This window comes from Taeniopygia guttata, chromosome 2, assembly GCF_048771995.1.
Source record: "Taeniopygia guttata chromosome 2, bTaeGut7.mat, whole genome shotgun sequence".
Taxonomy (NCBI): domain Eukaryota; kingdom Metazoa; phylum Chordata; class Aves; order Passeriformes; family Estrildidae; genus Taeniopygia; species Taeniopygia guttata.
The window spans coordinates 138169066-138185106 of record NC_133026.1 but is presented as its reverse complement, the minus strand read 5'-3'; the positions used below and the strand labels follow the sequence as shown (position 1 = coordinate 138185106).

At 43.7% G+C, this 16041-nt stretch overlaps 1 protein-coding gene across 2 annotated transcripts in view; it reads left to right on the top strand.

Moving 5' to 3' along the window:
* The first annotated feature begins 8181 nt into the window (after positions 1 to 8181).
* Positions 8182 to 16041, top strand: part of SAMD12 (sterile alpha motif domain containing 12) — a 167381-nt gene continuing 159521 nt past the window's right edge. Inside the window, exon 1 of one of the 2 annotated variants that reach the window (XM_072924000.1) lies at positions 8182 to 8485. In XM_072924000.1, the coding sequence (XP_072780101.1) occupies positions 8473 to 8485 (13 nt within the window). In that variant the 5' untranslated portion in view covers positions 8182 to 8472. 2 annotated transcript variants of the gene reach the window in all.

Below are 16041 nucleotides of genomic sequence, written 5' to 3'. Positions count from 1 at the left end.
TGAATTATTGTGGAATTCCCTTTCTATTAAAAAGCAAACCAAAATAGCCTGTTCAGAAATAATTCAAAGATTTTTAAGAATGTGGAAGAGGTGTTTTTCCAGGATGTCAGAGACAATTTAATGTTCTGTTAGATTGTTATAAATTTCCTTGTCTCTACAGGTAGTAAAAGCATGTAATGTACAAAGGTAAATCATAAAGTAATGCTCTCATAAGAAAAAGTAGCATAAGAAAAAGCAGCTATGCACTGCTCCTAGCAGTTGATTTTTGCACAGTAAAAGCATAAAATCTTGCAATACTGGACCTACACCTCCTCTGCACTGGGAATTTCACTATATGAGGTGTGAGGCAATGAAAAATCAGGGCCATAATATCCTACTGAGCTTCTGAGTCATCTTATTGCACTGAAGTAAAAGCACTTAGAAAATACAAGCCATCTGTGATGTTAAATGCAATTATCTGATTTGCCTTAATAAATGCTCAGAAATCACTGCCAACCACTTCAATTTTTCAACATCATTCTGAGTCATTCATAAGCAGGTAAAGGTCATTGTGCTCAGACCTTATCAACTCTGATCATTATCAAGTTATTATTTTCTGCAATAACACAAATGTTTCCCTCCGAATCCAGCACATAAAATACCTTAAAAGGAGATGTAATTTTTTTTAGCTCTGTCCTGGTTTCAGCTTCAACCATGACAGCTCTGACATTCAGAGGATCACACTAAGTATATTACATCTAAATCAACACAGTATTGACTATTACTTATACCTTCTTCCTACTGGCATCAAGGTAAGTGACAAACATTACTGTTGTTAAAGGTCAGATCCCAAGCTCTGTATTTCAGATTCCTCATGACTGGAGCTTCTGTACATCGGAAATTATCCAGATATGTCCCCCTTCTGTTTGCACAGTAATCCTGCCCAAGTGTGAAAGGGGCACTGTGATTATATGAATTATACCTTCTGATTATGAGTGCATTATGCTTGGGATGTGACAGCCCCATTGGGCATACACAGATCATGTTCTAGGCAGGGTCTGTACAGATGCACAAGTCCCACACTGCTCAGGTTCATGTATTTCTTGACAGGGAGACCTAGAAGAGCTACGGTGCACTCTAAAGCTTTATTTCTCAGAAGTTATTTACACCTGTAACAAAAGATACAAGTATGAATAAAGCCATGTTATATAAGTGTAAAAGTTCGCAGCTGGTCATCAAGAAAAGCTGCATGTTCTACCCAAGTCTGAGCACACTGAGCACAAATATCAGTGCACACACTAGCCAGTGTCTAATGTGTGAACACAGCAGGAGTGGTTTGAATGCTCAACCAGTAAAAACAGTATAGTAGCTCCACTGCAGACCTGGTTCAGGTTCCTCAAAACAGCAGAGAAAATAATTGCTATAACCGGCAGGAGACACTGTCCAAGCATGCAGAGGTGGTGTTAGGAATGCCAAAGCCCACCTGGGGATGTATCTGTATAAAGGACAACAAGAAGAGCTCTTCATCTATGTTAAGAGGAAGACTGGGGAAAAATATGGGTCTGCTACTGAATAAATAGCAGGCCGTAGTGACCAAGTATATCAAAAAAGCCATTGTACTCAATGCCTTCTTCACTTCATCTTTCCTTGTAAGACCAGCCTTCAGCCTAAGAGCAGTGAGAATTGACACAAGGAACACAAACCCTGGGATGGGTGAGGATTAAGTCAGGGAACATTCAAACATACTGGATATATATAAACTCACAGGCCTTGATGGTTTGCACCTGTAAGTGCTGAGGGAGCTGGCAAACATCAATGCAAGATGACTCTCAATTATGTTTGAAAGCTCATGGCAATTTGGGAAGATTCCTGATGACTGGAACAGAGCAAATCTGGACAACTACAGGTCAGCTGGCCTCGCCTTGATCCGTGTGAAGGTGATGGAGAAACTAATCTGGGAAACCATTTCTTGTATCTAGGACAGGAATGCCACTGTACTGGAATCCATGGTCAAAAATGGATTTGCACGAGGGAAATCAAGCCTGACTTGACATTCCTGACCTGACAGCTTCCTATGAAGAAATAACTGGCTTTCAATTCTGTTCCAATAACACTGTCTTAGAAAACCGATAAAGATAGGTAAGTGGTTGGTGAAGTGGATCAAAACTGGCTGATATGCTGAAGTCAAAGGATGTTGATTGGCAGCACAAAGTCCATTTGGAAGCCAGACATTAGTGGTCTACTTCAGGGGCTCATAGTAGGGCCAATACACTTCTATCATTAATGAACTGGGATGATGGAACAGTGGGCACCTTCACCAAGTGTGTTGATAATCTCAAACTGGGAAGAGTGGCTGAAACACAGGATGGTTATGCCACCATTCAGAGGAGCCTGGACATGCTGAAGCCTGTCCATTGAGGACCATGAATATGATTAAGTAGTACCATCTTCAGGAGTATCTCTTATTCAAGAAGATGCTAAGAGAGATGGGCCTATTCAGCTCATAGAAGAAAAGTCTTTGGGGGCATCTCCTAAGTGTGTATAAATACCTGATGGTGGGGAGTAAAGAATGTGGAGACAGATTCCTCTCAGCAGTGTCTCAGACATAAGGCAACGGACACAAACTGAAATAGAGAAAATTCCATTTAAATTAAAAAAGAAACTGAGGAGAGATCAAACACTGGAGCAAGCTGCTCAGAAAGGCTGTTCAGTGTCCACCCTTGGCAATACTCAAACCGAAACAGACATCACCCTGAGCAACCTGCTCTAGTTGCCCCTGCTCTGAGCACAGGTTTAAACCAGATGATCCTTAGAGCTGCCTTCCACCCCCAACAGCTCCATAATTCAGTACTTGCAAGTTACACCACTGAATTGTTCCAGACCACATCAAGTTGCAGTTAAGCAAACAATAGTATTAGTCAGGATTGTTTAAACAAGTTATCCAACTGTTTGCCAGCTGGTCACATGGACCTGCTATAGTAGACTGCTCCTCTAGTTCTGTTTAAACATATCCTCTGTTAGGTATAGTTCTTCCATTTTTTATGAGGAATGCTTATGTGGTAGAATTCAGTGATTCACACTCTCCAATCATGAGCAAGGAGAGCACTCAGTGTGTTACTTTTCTCTGCAGGAAAGGGACACAAACACTTTTCAGGAGAGCACGGATGTCACTCACTGCTCTCAGATCTCCAGTACAAACAAAGTTGTCTGAGGCTATCGCTGAAACAGCCAAATTCTGAATCAGTGACACTACCCTCTCTTGTTCCCACCCCACACCACTCAATTCCTTGTGCTGCCACACTGTTTGGGCAGTCACCAGTGAATGAGAGCAGGTAACTCATGGGCGTAGCACTCAACAGGCTTTGCACCAGATTTCAGAAGAAAGGAAGGCTGTTCAAGGTTAATGATAGCAGGAAGGTAAATCCACCACTTTAGAGAGAAGTTGCTTAGTCCAGGGCAGCTAAAGGCACTCATGAGATCATAGGATGATTCAGGGTAAAAGGAACCACAAGAGGTCTGTGGCCCAATCTCCTGCTCCAATCAGGATTACATGCAAGATCTGAGCAGGTGGTTTATGGCTTTGTGCCAGTGGGGGCTTGGGAATCACCAAGGATGGTGGCTGCAAAACTTTTCTGAGCACCACCCTGCTCCTATAAATGACTGTCCACCAAGTGAAAAAGGGTTTCCTTATACACAGCCTGAACCTCTCTTTTTTCAGTCTATGCCCAGTTTGTCCAAGCCTTGCCCTGCACACGAGTGGAAAAGCCTGACTCAAAAAGCTGCCATGTGAGGCAGTCACAGCTGTGGTCTCTGCCTGCAGCCCTGCTGCTGCTTTTGGATTGTATTGCTGGGAGAATTGTCACAAACTTGCTTTGGGAGGAGAATCTGTGGTATATTTCCACATTTGTATAAAATTATCTACAGTTTACCATAAAGCAATGAATGGAATAACCCATCAAAACATTTGATGATGGCAAAAGTCAGTGCCATTCTTAGTGCAGAAGACATAGGTATTATTGGAAAGTGGAATTAACTTCACACTTATAACAAGAGTGACATTTTTATATAGTGCTCTCTGCCTCAGACATGTACAGATTATATTAACACACCCACTTCCCTTCCCTAATCATCTATCAAATGAAGTGAAACACAAAAATTCTTTGAATTTTCTGGGTATTTTAACACTCACATACCATTTTTCTTCCTTGAAATTGAGAACAGGGAACATGATTCTTTAAGAATATTTTAATTTATTTTTAAAAATAAATAACTGAAAAACAGAATCAGAGAAAACACCAGATAATTATATAGTAATGATAAAACACACCTTCCAGACATCCTGTGATTGTTTTTGAGTCTCCTAGAAATCCCTAAATGTACTTTCTGTAGTATTATGGATTATCGCGCAAAATATTTTTGACAATTAGGAAATGTAGGTGTGTAAGATAAACAATACTCAAAGTATATTTCAGTAACAGTATGCACAAAGAATATTAATTATGTAATTAGACTATTACACTAGTAAACCCCAAATTTCATGGCCTTAGTGACATTTAAAAACATATTACATGTATTTTAAACATGTTTATCTATATTTTCCTTGCTAATAGCTCTTCTGAAGTCATTCTCAGACACCAGAATGCTCCTTCTGAACATTTGCCCTTACACTTTGACATCTACCATACTTTGAGTCTTTCTATGGTAGTAAGCCTGGATCCACACTAGCACAAGAATCTGTTTCCATGGATCAGAGCATGGGACTTATACCAAAAGTCTGTTTCTCCCCTTTTCTCAGTATATGCTTACATGAGTTAAAAATTCAATTAAAAAAAAAAAAACAAACCCACAACCAAACAGCTATGCACCCAGCATTTTCTCTCAGTGCCTTTAATGTATTTGCATGAGTCTCAGCAGGCTTCTTAGGAAATGCCACTTCCTAGAGAAAAAAAGAGAATCCAGAAAAACTCCACACCCTCCTCCTCTCACTCCAGACCTGGCACCCACTATTCCTCGGGCTCTTTTTTCAGCTATGTGGCTGACTCTGACAAAGGGAGGGGAATTGTAAGGGAATTTTCTACTCACTGCTTCCACACCTGAATTTCCACCTACCTCCTTCACTGCAGTGTCCACAAAACTTTATTGTTTTTCATTAGCAAACAAATGCAGCTCCTGACCTCGGGTGTGTGCTGAGAGTGTGTACAAACCATCTACAGACCTTCCCTTTTCTTCTTCCAGCCCTCCTTACTGGCAGAGGCACTGCAGTGGAAAGCTCCACTTCTCCTTCCCTATCAGTATCAAATCTGTATCAAATCTCAGTATCAAATAGTCCCACACCTCCCACACCTTTTCCCAATCTCAACATACTTTTCATCAGTTACCTTTGAAATACACACCCATTTCTACATACTCTTTCCCAGTAATATGCAAGGCAATATAAGAGTCCAGATACTGAAATTTTAGGCAGATGGTATGGTCCTGTTTCTGTCATACTTCAGTTTGCTGACAAACTTGGAATGGTTTTTTATCTCACCATCACAGTTTAGGCCCACTCAACTGAGCAAATCACAACCAAAAATATTCAGTCTGGGCTGTGCTGCTCTTCACTGCCAGAGACACGTGGTGCCTGACTTGAGGTCAGCAATTTTCAGATGTTTCTTAAACTGTTCCTGAAGACTTCTCCTGTGCATGTGGTTTGGGCACCAAAAATAATTGTGCTTGAAAATCTTGGGTCACAATGATATGGCAGAAGTATCTCGTTAACAAGATCATCAGATGAAGATGAGTGAGAACTTCACTGTTTTACAGAAAAGACTTGGGAGCACAAGGGGTTGCTTAAAGCTAAATAACTGTTGAATTTCTGAAAGGTGAAAGGGGAATAAAAAGAGAAAAATGATGATAGATGATGTGAAGTATACAAGTCTAACATCTTGTTTATACTTCAGAACTCTTGCAGTAGAGCAATGCTGTTGATGAACATTCATCAACTGTACTTTCATCTGATGTTAGCTGGCAGAAGTCCTATTCAGAAATAATTAGAATGGCTAAGGAGCCTCTGGTCAGTATTGCCTTTTCATCTGGTGACCTAGGGCAAAGTAAACAGCAAACTGACTATGGCTGTGACAAACCAAGTCTGTTTAAAGGAGGTTTGCTACACTTTTAAGAGAAAGTTTAGAAGAAATCTCTCTGAAGTGAGGCAAGATAAAATGAGAAGCAAGACAGCAAGGCAGAGAAAGCAAGAAACAGCTCTTTCTAAGCAGAGAAATATGGTCTTTTTCTACACTATAATTTAACAGGGCATTTTAGCAAAGTTAGCTCACTCTCACCTGATGCTTCTGAAAGCTCTTCTCAAAACAGATTGTACTTTACCATAGATTAATTCAATCAATTCACACAACCCCTTGAATCAATTCACAGGCTCTTTTCTCTAATGAACAACATACACTAAATTACAATTTGTCTACTTTTGACCAGAATTTGTTAAGTTTCTGATGGTTTTAGGTACTGTTAAATATTACGTTTCACTAGCTATTAGGTATCACACACTACACCTTTAAACATCTGTCATGCCTTATTTGCTATCTAGTCACAACCATAATTCTGCTGTTCTTCAGCAGGCATGAAGTTGTAATTAAAAACTACAGGGCTGTTTAAAAGGCTTAGTAAAATTGATTAAATGATCACCCTATCACCGGTGATGTCCTCAGGGTCCAGCGCTGAAATGTAGTTACCAGTCAGAAATTCAGCATACTAATAGGGATAGGACTCCAGTGCTTCATGTCCATGCTACTTTTAACTCTGCGCCTTGATTTATTCCCTCTGTGGCTCCCAACTCATGCTAAACAAGAAAGCACTGCTTCACATATGCATTAGCCAGGTAATTACTCCAACATATCTCCAAATATTGTCACAGTCAAATAAATTACTAATATTTGGATACATAAGCTTAATACAAAATGTTATCAAAATCACAGAAGCTTATTATGCATTGAAAGCTGTATGTGTGTATTACATATGTTTGAAAATTGTGATATCTACGAATATCCTGTTTTCTCCACAGAAAGCATGTGAGCATCAGTCCATTCTGCCAGCATATGGGATCAGGTATTGCACTCGGGAGGACCAGCACATCCTCTCAATTTTTTCACTTATAATGCACTGTGAGTATGCCTACCACTTTGCAAACATAGGAACGACAAGGCTGCTGCTCCAGGACACTTGTATCTGCACTCATGTACAGCACAAAGGCTAATAGTTCAAGTGCTTATGAGCGCAAACAACGAGTCAGGTCTTCAGGGAAAAGTTGGTTATTAAAAAGGTTTATGGGAAAAGTTGGGCTTCAAGACATTTCTTATAGGTTCTGAGATTCCTTCATAAAATAAATAATGAAGACCTAGTTTTTAATTAATTTAGATATCTTAAGAATGTCAAAATTCTTGGGGTTTGTGAAGACCATATTCACTTGCATTAGGTATAATCTTGCACTCTAATTTGAGGTTTGTTTTGCAGAAATAACCTGTCACAAATAACACTTATTAGCCACATTAGCCAGTGCTAACAAACAAAAAGAACTCGTGGCACTGTTTTTGTGCCCTATCTGGGTTTGCCCTTGTATACTCAGTTCCTTTGCTGTTCTCTTGATTTTAATAATGACATAACTTTGGTGAATAGAGTAGTCTGTTTGTGGCTAGTTAATATTTTCTGATACATTAAAGTGAAATAAATATCTACTTCTGAATGAAAAAAAAAAAAACAACTTAAAAACCTTTCTGATATCTCAAAATAAAACTGAAAAATGCACAAGCCCACAGCTGGTTTCCAGGACAGATCTGGGAGCAGCAGGCTGTTTGGTGTAAGATTTCTGGAGACCTGAAGCAATGGCTCTGCTACTGCGTCCCTATCTCCTTCGGTTTTGGGGTTTGTTGTAGGACCTGTCAGAGTGGGTAAGACGGACAAAAACTGAGGGCCTGACTCGAGGGTGAGGTGCTGACTGATAGTTCCCGGTGCTGTGCGTGCCTTTTTCTCTCCCTGCGGACAAACTCCTCAGGCCGGCAACGGGGCGCGGTGGAGTGGGACAGGGAGAGGTCGGATTTATCCTGGAGCCGTCAGCCTGCAAGTCTGAGATCACCGAAACCCTGGAGAGAAACATCCCAGCGCTGCGAATGAAGCTTCCCGAGGCAGGTTGTCCCTCTCCCAGGAAGCCTCGTGGGGGTCCCCGGCCCTGCCGCCCCTCAGAGCCCACGGCCGGGCCCCGTGCCGCTCTCCGTGCCGGCGGGGACGCTGCCGGCGGCAGGGAACGGCCGGTGCCCGGCGGGGCGCCCTTTTCCCGGGACTACGTTTCCCAGAATCCGCGGCGCGGCCCCGCCCGCTGTCAGCGAGCGCTGCAGGTTGATCGCCGCGGCTGCAGATGAGCGGAGCCCGCGCGGGCGGGGGGGCGGCCGGGGCAGCGCCGCCGGGGCCGGGTCGGCGGCCGGCGCACTATGCGAGGCCGGGAGGATGGCGGTGGAAGGTAAGGGCTCCGCGTCCCCTGCCCGCCGCCCCCGGGGTCCCTCCCCTGTCTCCTCCCCCGGGCACTCACCTGCGCCGCGGCGGAGCCGCCCCGGCCCGGTCCGGCGGTGTCCGTGGCGGGGCCGCTCTGCCGTCCGCTGCCTCGGTCTCGCCGCGGGGCATCCCCGGCCCCGCGCCCCTCGGCCCGCCCGCCCGCAGCGCCGCGGCTGCCCCGCGCCAGGTGCCGGGGAGCCGGGCCGCGGCTGCCGCCCCCGCCCGCGGCGGGGCAGGCGGCAGGAGCTGCCCGGAGGCTTCCATCGGCAATTTCCCGGCGGGCCCGGAGGTGCCGCCTAGCCCGGCAAGGGCGGCCGACCTGCGCCGCCTCCCTCCGGAGCGGCCCCGGCCCCGCGCGCAGCCCCGGGCGCCTTCCCCGCCCCGCCGCCGCTCGGTCTCCGCGGGCGCCGGACGCCGCCGTCCCTCGCTTCTGTCCACGTCCTCCAAGTGCCCCGAGACCGCGGTGCCCGCGAAGCTCCAGCGTGCCCCGCATGGGCGCAGAGCTGTGCTCGGCCCCTCCTTCCCTGACAGGGATGGAGAAGCCAAAGGGCCGAGATGCTCAGCTCCTGGGCAGCCGGGAGCTGCAAGGTGTTCATAAGGTGCTCGGCTCCTGGGGAAGCACCCGCTAAGGCGATAGCTGCCAAGGCCTGGACAGGTGTATGCTTTGCTAGGTCTTCCAGTAAATGATGGGCTCCCCTTACTCTTCTAACATTGGCTGTGTGTTCCCTTTCCACTGGGTCTTTTGGTAAGTTGGAGGAGACAGGTGTATGAGGAAAGGCAAATATGCTTTCCTGCTATCTGCTTCCAAGATTCACTTGGTTTTCTAGTGCTTTAGACTGAGGCAGTGACAGTCCTGGGGTTTGTGCCTCATCTTGCTTTATATGATGCCCTTGAGAAAATTTAAGAATCCTGTATAAACCAGCCACCTGACCCCTTCTTCTGTGCTTAATTTAGTGTCTCCTGTGCTTAATTTAGCACGTCAGTATTTTTTTGTGTTCATCTTGTGACTACCATGAGTTTTGTTTCTCAGTTATGCTGAAATCTACAATTCTATTAGAGACATTTGCTTTATTGCTGAAAATCATGCTGAAGCTGTCTTTTGCTGAGTACCCAAGTCAACAGCACAAATGATAGTCCAACAAAATCTTAAACGTCCTGGTGGCAGTGGGGAGCTTAACATCCCTGAAAACCAGCTTCCTATCCAAATTCAAGTAAAGGCAAACAAGACCACTATATCTCAAAAGGTGTCTGTCAACATCCCAAGTTCTTCATTCCACGTGTAAGCCTCTTCCTAAGGCAAGCATTCCTTAGGCACAGGCTGCTTTACCGAATGGCAGTTTTGAAGAGTGGAATGATACAAAGAAGAAAGGTAGTGGTCCTGAATAAAAGCATTATTTTGGTGGCAAAAGCATAATGACGTGCACTGGGCATGCGTGCCCGGTAGTGGGTAAGTAAGTAAATGAAATGGACTGCCATGCACCAGATGGTTCATATGCCAGCAGCAACCCCTGTTTCAGTGTGCTCACTAATGTCATCCCCCTTTATTTACTTGAAGTCCTTCTCAGTCTGTTTGCTAGATCTTTTCAGGTCTGTAATAATTCCTGTCATATCTGCAGTGCCCTCCATCTGAGAATCTCTAAAAGCTTTGTAAATATTAATGAAGGAAAGATCTGCTAAAGCTTTGGAAAGCAGTGCCTTTCCCTTCTCCTGAGATGGAATTTTTTTCTTTAACTCCTTCTTCCCATTTCCTTCCCTCAGGATGCATCCTCCTGTGGTGTGTCAGAATAGGCATTCTTGTCTGTATGTTCTGCACTACTCCCATTTTGTTTTTTTCTCCCTCAGCTTTCTTGCCTTTGCAGGATTCTGTTGCCCTCACACTAACACAGCACTATGACTATTTCTGCACAAGTAGCCATGTGGCCATGATTGCTTAGTGTGTTTTTAGTGCATTCACATTTCAGGCCCTTTATTATCCATCATTTTATGTTGGAACCATGTTTCTTTGTGTGATTATGCTTAAAAGTTTGCTTTTCTCTTAATGCATCTTCTGCCTTATTGGAGCCCTAGGTGTGAGCTGTGTTCTGTTCCTGAATTGTGACTTTTGGCAAGGAACATGAGGCATTACAGCTTCTCTTTGGAAAGCTGAGAGGTTACTTGTTCCTCACGACTCCGATCATCACAGTGTACAGACCCTGCTTTAGTCTAAAGCAGAGTTGCCATTGAATCTTCTAAACAGATAATTTTGTAGAAAAATATCCTGGACTCAGGAAGAGCAGACAGTTGGGATTTTTCTGTTTTCTGTTTTTTAGATTTGTTTATTTTCTTTGGAAACATGCTTTCCTGGTTTGCAGCTTGCAATCTTGAGAGCATAACCTGCTGTACAACAGTTTTGGAAGCTTGGAAATAAGGTTTGAACTGAGGTTGTTTGGCCTTCCAGTCTCTGCAGTAGTCAGCTGGGACCTTGGCTAGGATGGGCTTCCTGGGCTTTCTTTTATAGAGTGATGCAAGGCCTTTGAATGGTTGGGCCAATTGGCTTCTTGTGCAGACTTGTGTCTGGCTCTGGGATGCAGCTGGTGGGGAGGGGAAAGGTCCCTGGGGCACCAGGGAGGCAGGGATTCTGCAACACAGGAGTTCCTGACTGGAGGGAACATCCACTGCCCCACCAGCTCCACCAGGGCTGTTGTTCTATGGAGACTGCCTGTTTGTCAGCTTTAGCCATGAACCCAGAGTCTTTGATTTGTTTTTCCTTTCAGAAATGCTCTATGTGGCTAAGGTGAAAATATTTTGTAGCATATACTTTTTGGAAAATCTTTGAAAAATTTATTTTATCTAAAAAAATTGCTGAAATCTTCCTCAAATCTGATTATTTTAAAGCTGTTTTAGCACGGTGTGCTGGTGTTTAGCAATGTCAATAAATGTCATCGGTTTACTTAAGGAAAGTATCCCAGCTTTTTTACTGAGATAGGTGACAGTGATAGACTTGCATATCTGAAATAGGAATTTGGAGAATACTGCACTTCTTTGCCAGTTATATGTAATACATACTTTAGTGTCCCAAAAGAGTTTATGTGGGCTGGGAGGTCCTTTGGGCTGTATAGTGCCAGTGCTTCCAGATTAATGAAAGGACTGGTGTGTGTGTGTATGAGGAAAGTAAGTTTGCACTCCTCAATATGAGCCCGTTGAGATGGCAGCAGTGCCAAGGTAAGTCTATTTTTAGACTCAACAGTTTTGACAATGTTCCTTTAAGTGTTTTTTCTCCTTCTAGTAAGAATGAAAGAACTAGGTCAGAGCCAGTAGAAAAAGGCTTTTGATCTCTGCAACAGTGTTCTCATTTTTTTCCCCATTTGCTCTTGTGCAGCAGAGGTAAAGGGGAGAAGAGGGAAATGGTGATTTCTTTCCCTCCCACCCCCAGTGTTTATTGCACAGGAAAGTGAGAGACTGACAGCACCCATCAGATTATGTCTGCATGCAGGTGTCCCACACAATTATTTGGATCCCCTGCAGCTCTGATTTGTGGTATTTTTAAGATTCCTTTGCAAAGAAAAGTGCTAATTATATCTTGGAGTTCTTTCATGGCAAGTGTTTAATGAAATTTGGTCTAACACCTTCCTTGCTGTGTATAGGCTTTGGAAAGTGCCACAGAGATTTGTTGCAGGTCTCCTCCTGGAAGTTTATGTAAAGTTCCAGTCTGCTATGGCTCTTCTGTAGTAAGCTTATGCTATTGAGACCCTGGATCTTCCTACAGGATAGTATGCTTTACTAAGAAGTGGAGCCTTGCTGACATAAAATGACAATGACTGGCCTTACCCCTTGGTAATCCTTAAGGAGACTAAGACTCAGAGGAGATTAGGGCATTCTGTGGAGTGTCATCCAGGTTAACTGCTGCAGGACTGAAGTTATTTGCAGCTTGTAACCAACTTCTATCAGAGTGATCCTGTGCATTTCAGCTATGGGATGTACCTTGGTTGAACGCCTGCAGTGCCTAGCAACTCCATGGATATTGAATGCTGCCATGTGTTTCTTCAGAGACTTGAAATATGGTGAGCTCATAGATGTGCTATGCTAACTCTGCCAAGAATGTCAAAGCAAGTTCAGGATCACCCAGAGGACAACTTTGAAGCAGCTTTCAGTGTAGGTACCTATCATGCTGTTCCAGGGTGTGCCCAAAAGTACAACTCTTCTGACAGGTATTCAGTTACTCAACTTCATCTTATTTCTACACCCACTTTGAGCTCAGTCTCCATATCTAAGTTTCCAGGGAATGTGATCCAATAGATGGTGTTACACCACACTTACTTGCCTATGGAGCAAAGAAGTAACAAGCCCTGTGATTCAAAAATAGCACATGCTTCCATCATGTTTTTGGTTTCTTCAGTAATTTCTAACCACTTCTTAGCTTGAAGGATTCGGACATGTGGCTTGGAAATAGCTGCCAGTTGGAAGCAGGACTTAGAGAGACATCTCATTCCAACTCTCTAGCTGAAACAGTCACATTGGGTCACAGCAGAGAAGATGGATAAGACCAATGCTGGAGGTGTATTGTACAGTGAGGCATAAGATTTGAACAGCAGCCTTTGGTCTTGTGTTCTGTATGTTACTTTCTGACCATTTATTGCAAAAATGCATCAGTAATTACAGGATTCCAGACTGGAAGATAGATCTATCCACATTCATGTGGCATCCTTCTTGTTGGGCTGTAAAATCTACCCCCTTATTTCTTGCTCCACAACAGCTCAACCTCCTGCCACCCCCACACTGTGCATACAGCTTGGTGATTTTATGTGCTTCTGTGCTTTGAACCACTGCCTAGAGCTTTCCAATCTATGTTGCAACATTTGAAAGGGAGGCTGTGAGCTGGAGTTCAGGAGGCGCACTCCATTATGGTAATTGGAGAACCGAAAATGAAGGTGTGGCAACAAAGAATCATCCTGCAACAAAGTGTCTTTGGGTGTATTCAGCTTGAGTGGAGGGTGGGTATTATGGAAGTTATGTGACTATTTTACCCTCCCTGCTTTTACAAAGAAACCCAAATTAGTCAGGAATTAAAGTATCAAGTTACCAAGTATAGACTTGATGTGACACTGTTTCCTTTGGATGAAATTTGGTCGTAGGATAAGAGTGTTTCTGGAAACTCACAAGTACTTTCATGTCAACCCGTTTAGGTACAATTCCTTGAGTGTTTGACCTTACGCTTTAAAATACTTGGAAGACTTAGAAACTCAAGGAGGACACTGACTAATATAAATTTACTGGTTCAGTTCAATTGAATACGGTTAAAACTTGTCAGGTGGTGGTAATATGTGGGTAAGGAAGGAGTGATGCTTTGAAAGTTTGTGTGCTTTCTCCACCAAGAAGGGAATGCAAGTGAGCAAATGGCAAGAGTTAGACGTTGGATGCATTTCCTAATGTACTACTGGAAAGTATTGACAAAACATTTTAAGAGCTCATGTTTACTGCTTAAGTGGAAACTATAAATTAGAACTATTCTCAAGGAGTTTTGGAGGTTTTTGTTCTTCTGTTATGTCCAAGCATGGCAGGCAACATCCAGGAGGTTGTGTAGCTTTGTTCCTCTTGTTTACAGCTGAGTGTATGAGGTCAGGGCAAGCTGCTTAGAGCCAGTCTCTAGTGCTTCCCAGTATTGCTGTGTTGCAAGGGCCATGACAGGAGAACAGCAGGGACAGGCTCAGAGCAAGGACTGTAGCAGGATGGTGTTGGAGTTGCAGGCTGGTGCTGATTGTTGAGCTGATAAGCATGGAGAGGTTTCTGTCCAAAACATCTTGTGTGCAGGCTTGCTGATAGGTGCAGAACTAGGTGTCTGTGGAGCCCTATAAGTTTTTGTTTTGCCCATTGGTCTCTGAAAGTAATACAGCTAGTTTGCAGAGGTAGTAGAGCTGTTAAAAGGTTGCTTTCCAGTTCACTCAATATTGAGTCTGTGGGTCTGTTGGGGTACTGTGCCTGGTTTTGGAGCAATTTCTGTTGTCCTGACTGAGACAGCTTTACCCTCTTGTGCCCTGTTTTGTCTCTTTGTCTCTCCTTTTGTCTGGACTGTGTGATCCCTAAAGCAATGCTCCTTGCATTATGCTTGCAATGCTCCTAAAGCAAGAGATACTCAGAACTTAATACTGAGCAATCCTGTTGTGGGTTATTTCTCATGAAGGCTGTAGTCTTTGAATGGATACAGTCATTTCCTCTTGCAGATTGACAATTTAACAGCTCAGCCCTCAATTATCTGCTCAAAACATGCAGAGAGTATAGGGAGTAATTCTGGAAGGTGCCAAAGGCAAAAGGGCTAAAAAATGGAGTAATTTTGAGGTTTGTGCTATCTGGTTGGTGCTGGTCAAAATAGCAAATAAGATATCAAGAACTATGAGGAGAGCTCTGAACAAGACAAGGGAGGTCTTTGTTTCTGTATCATTGCATATTGCTCTTGTATTGTGAATGCTCCCTGCAGCTTTTGCTTGCCACACCCTAAAAGGAGAGGACTGGAAAAAATACAGAAAAGAACAGTGAGCTGGTCAGACACATGGTGTGTTCTCTGAAGGCAGGTTACAGATACTATCATTCTTTAGCTTGGAAAAGAGATGGGCAGGTTACAAAGATTCTGATTCTTTAGCTTGGAAAAGAGATGACCATGGAGAGAATCCTTAGGCCTTGATAAATGGTGTGGAGAAGGTGGAAAAAAGAACTAGGTCACAAGGCAGAACAGTGAAACCATAGGGTTTTGTGCTTTAAATTAAAAAAGGAAATAGTTTTTCACATAACACAAGAGTTCCCCAAGTGCGCTTTTAACCTTGGGGGTTACTCCAAATGTGCCAAGGCTGGATCAATTCATGTATGCCCTGCTCTCAGGCTGTTCCTTTAGCAGTGGCATAAAGGGCTAGACTTCTAGTCTGATCAAACTAAACACCCAGCTTGATGACTTTGATGACAAAGTCTAGCTCATCTGCTGTGTGTCCAGAACAATTCCACTCACCACAAAAGTTTGATTTGTGTCGAGTAGCTGAGAGGGAAATTTGGTCAGGACAACCCAGAAACAGAGAAGAAATGGGGAATTAGACACTGAGCTATAAAAATATTAACAGGCAGGGTCATGATGCATAAGATATGTAGCTTTCTTTTTCTTAGTTTATAAGAACTGATACTGCTCTGTAAGAGGAACTGTGTGCCATGTCTTGTCAATGGGATTTGGAGAAGGAGGGTCCTGGCATTAGGCTGCAACTGTAGAAATGCCATCCTGGAAAATATTGATTCTCCACAGCAGGTAGGGTTAGAAACACCTGTACTAATCTCTCTAAATGAGGCAAAGTATGGTCTGAGAGAGAGGTTCAGGAAAACCTGAAGCAGATTAGATCTACAGATATCAGCCTTAGTGGCTTCTGCCTTGAGTAGGTTTTGTGTTCCCTCACCTTTGAGTAGGATTCTCCTTCTCTCTCCACAAGTGTCCTCTTGCAAAAGAACTACAGAAAGAGTGAGACAGTTGCTGTGAATAGTTGCATGTTCTGTGTGCAGCATAAGGTAAACTTG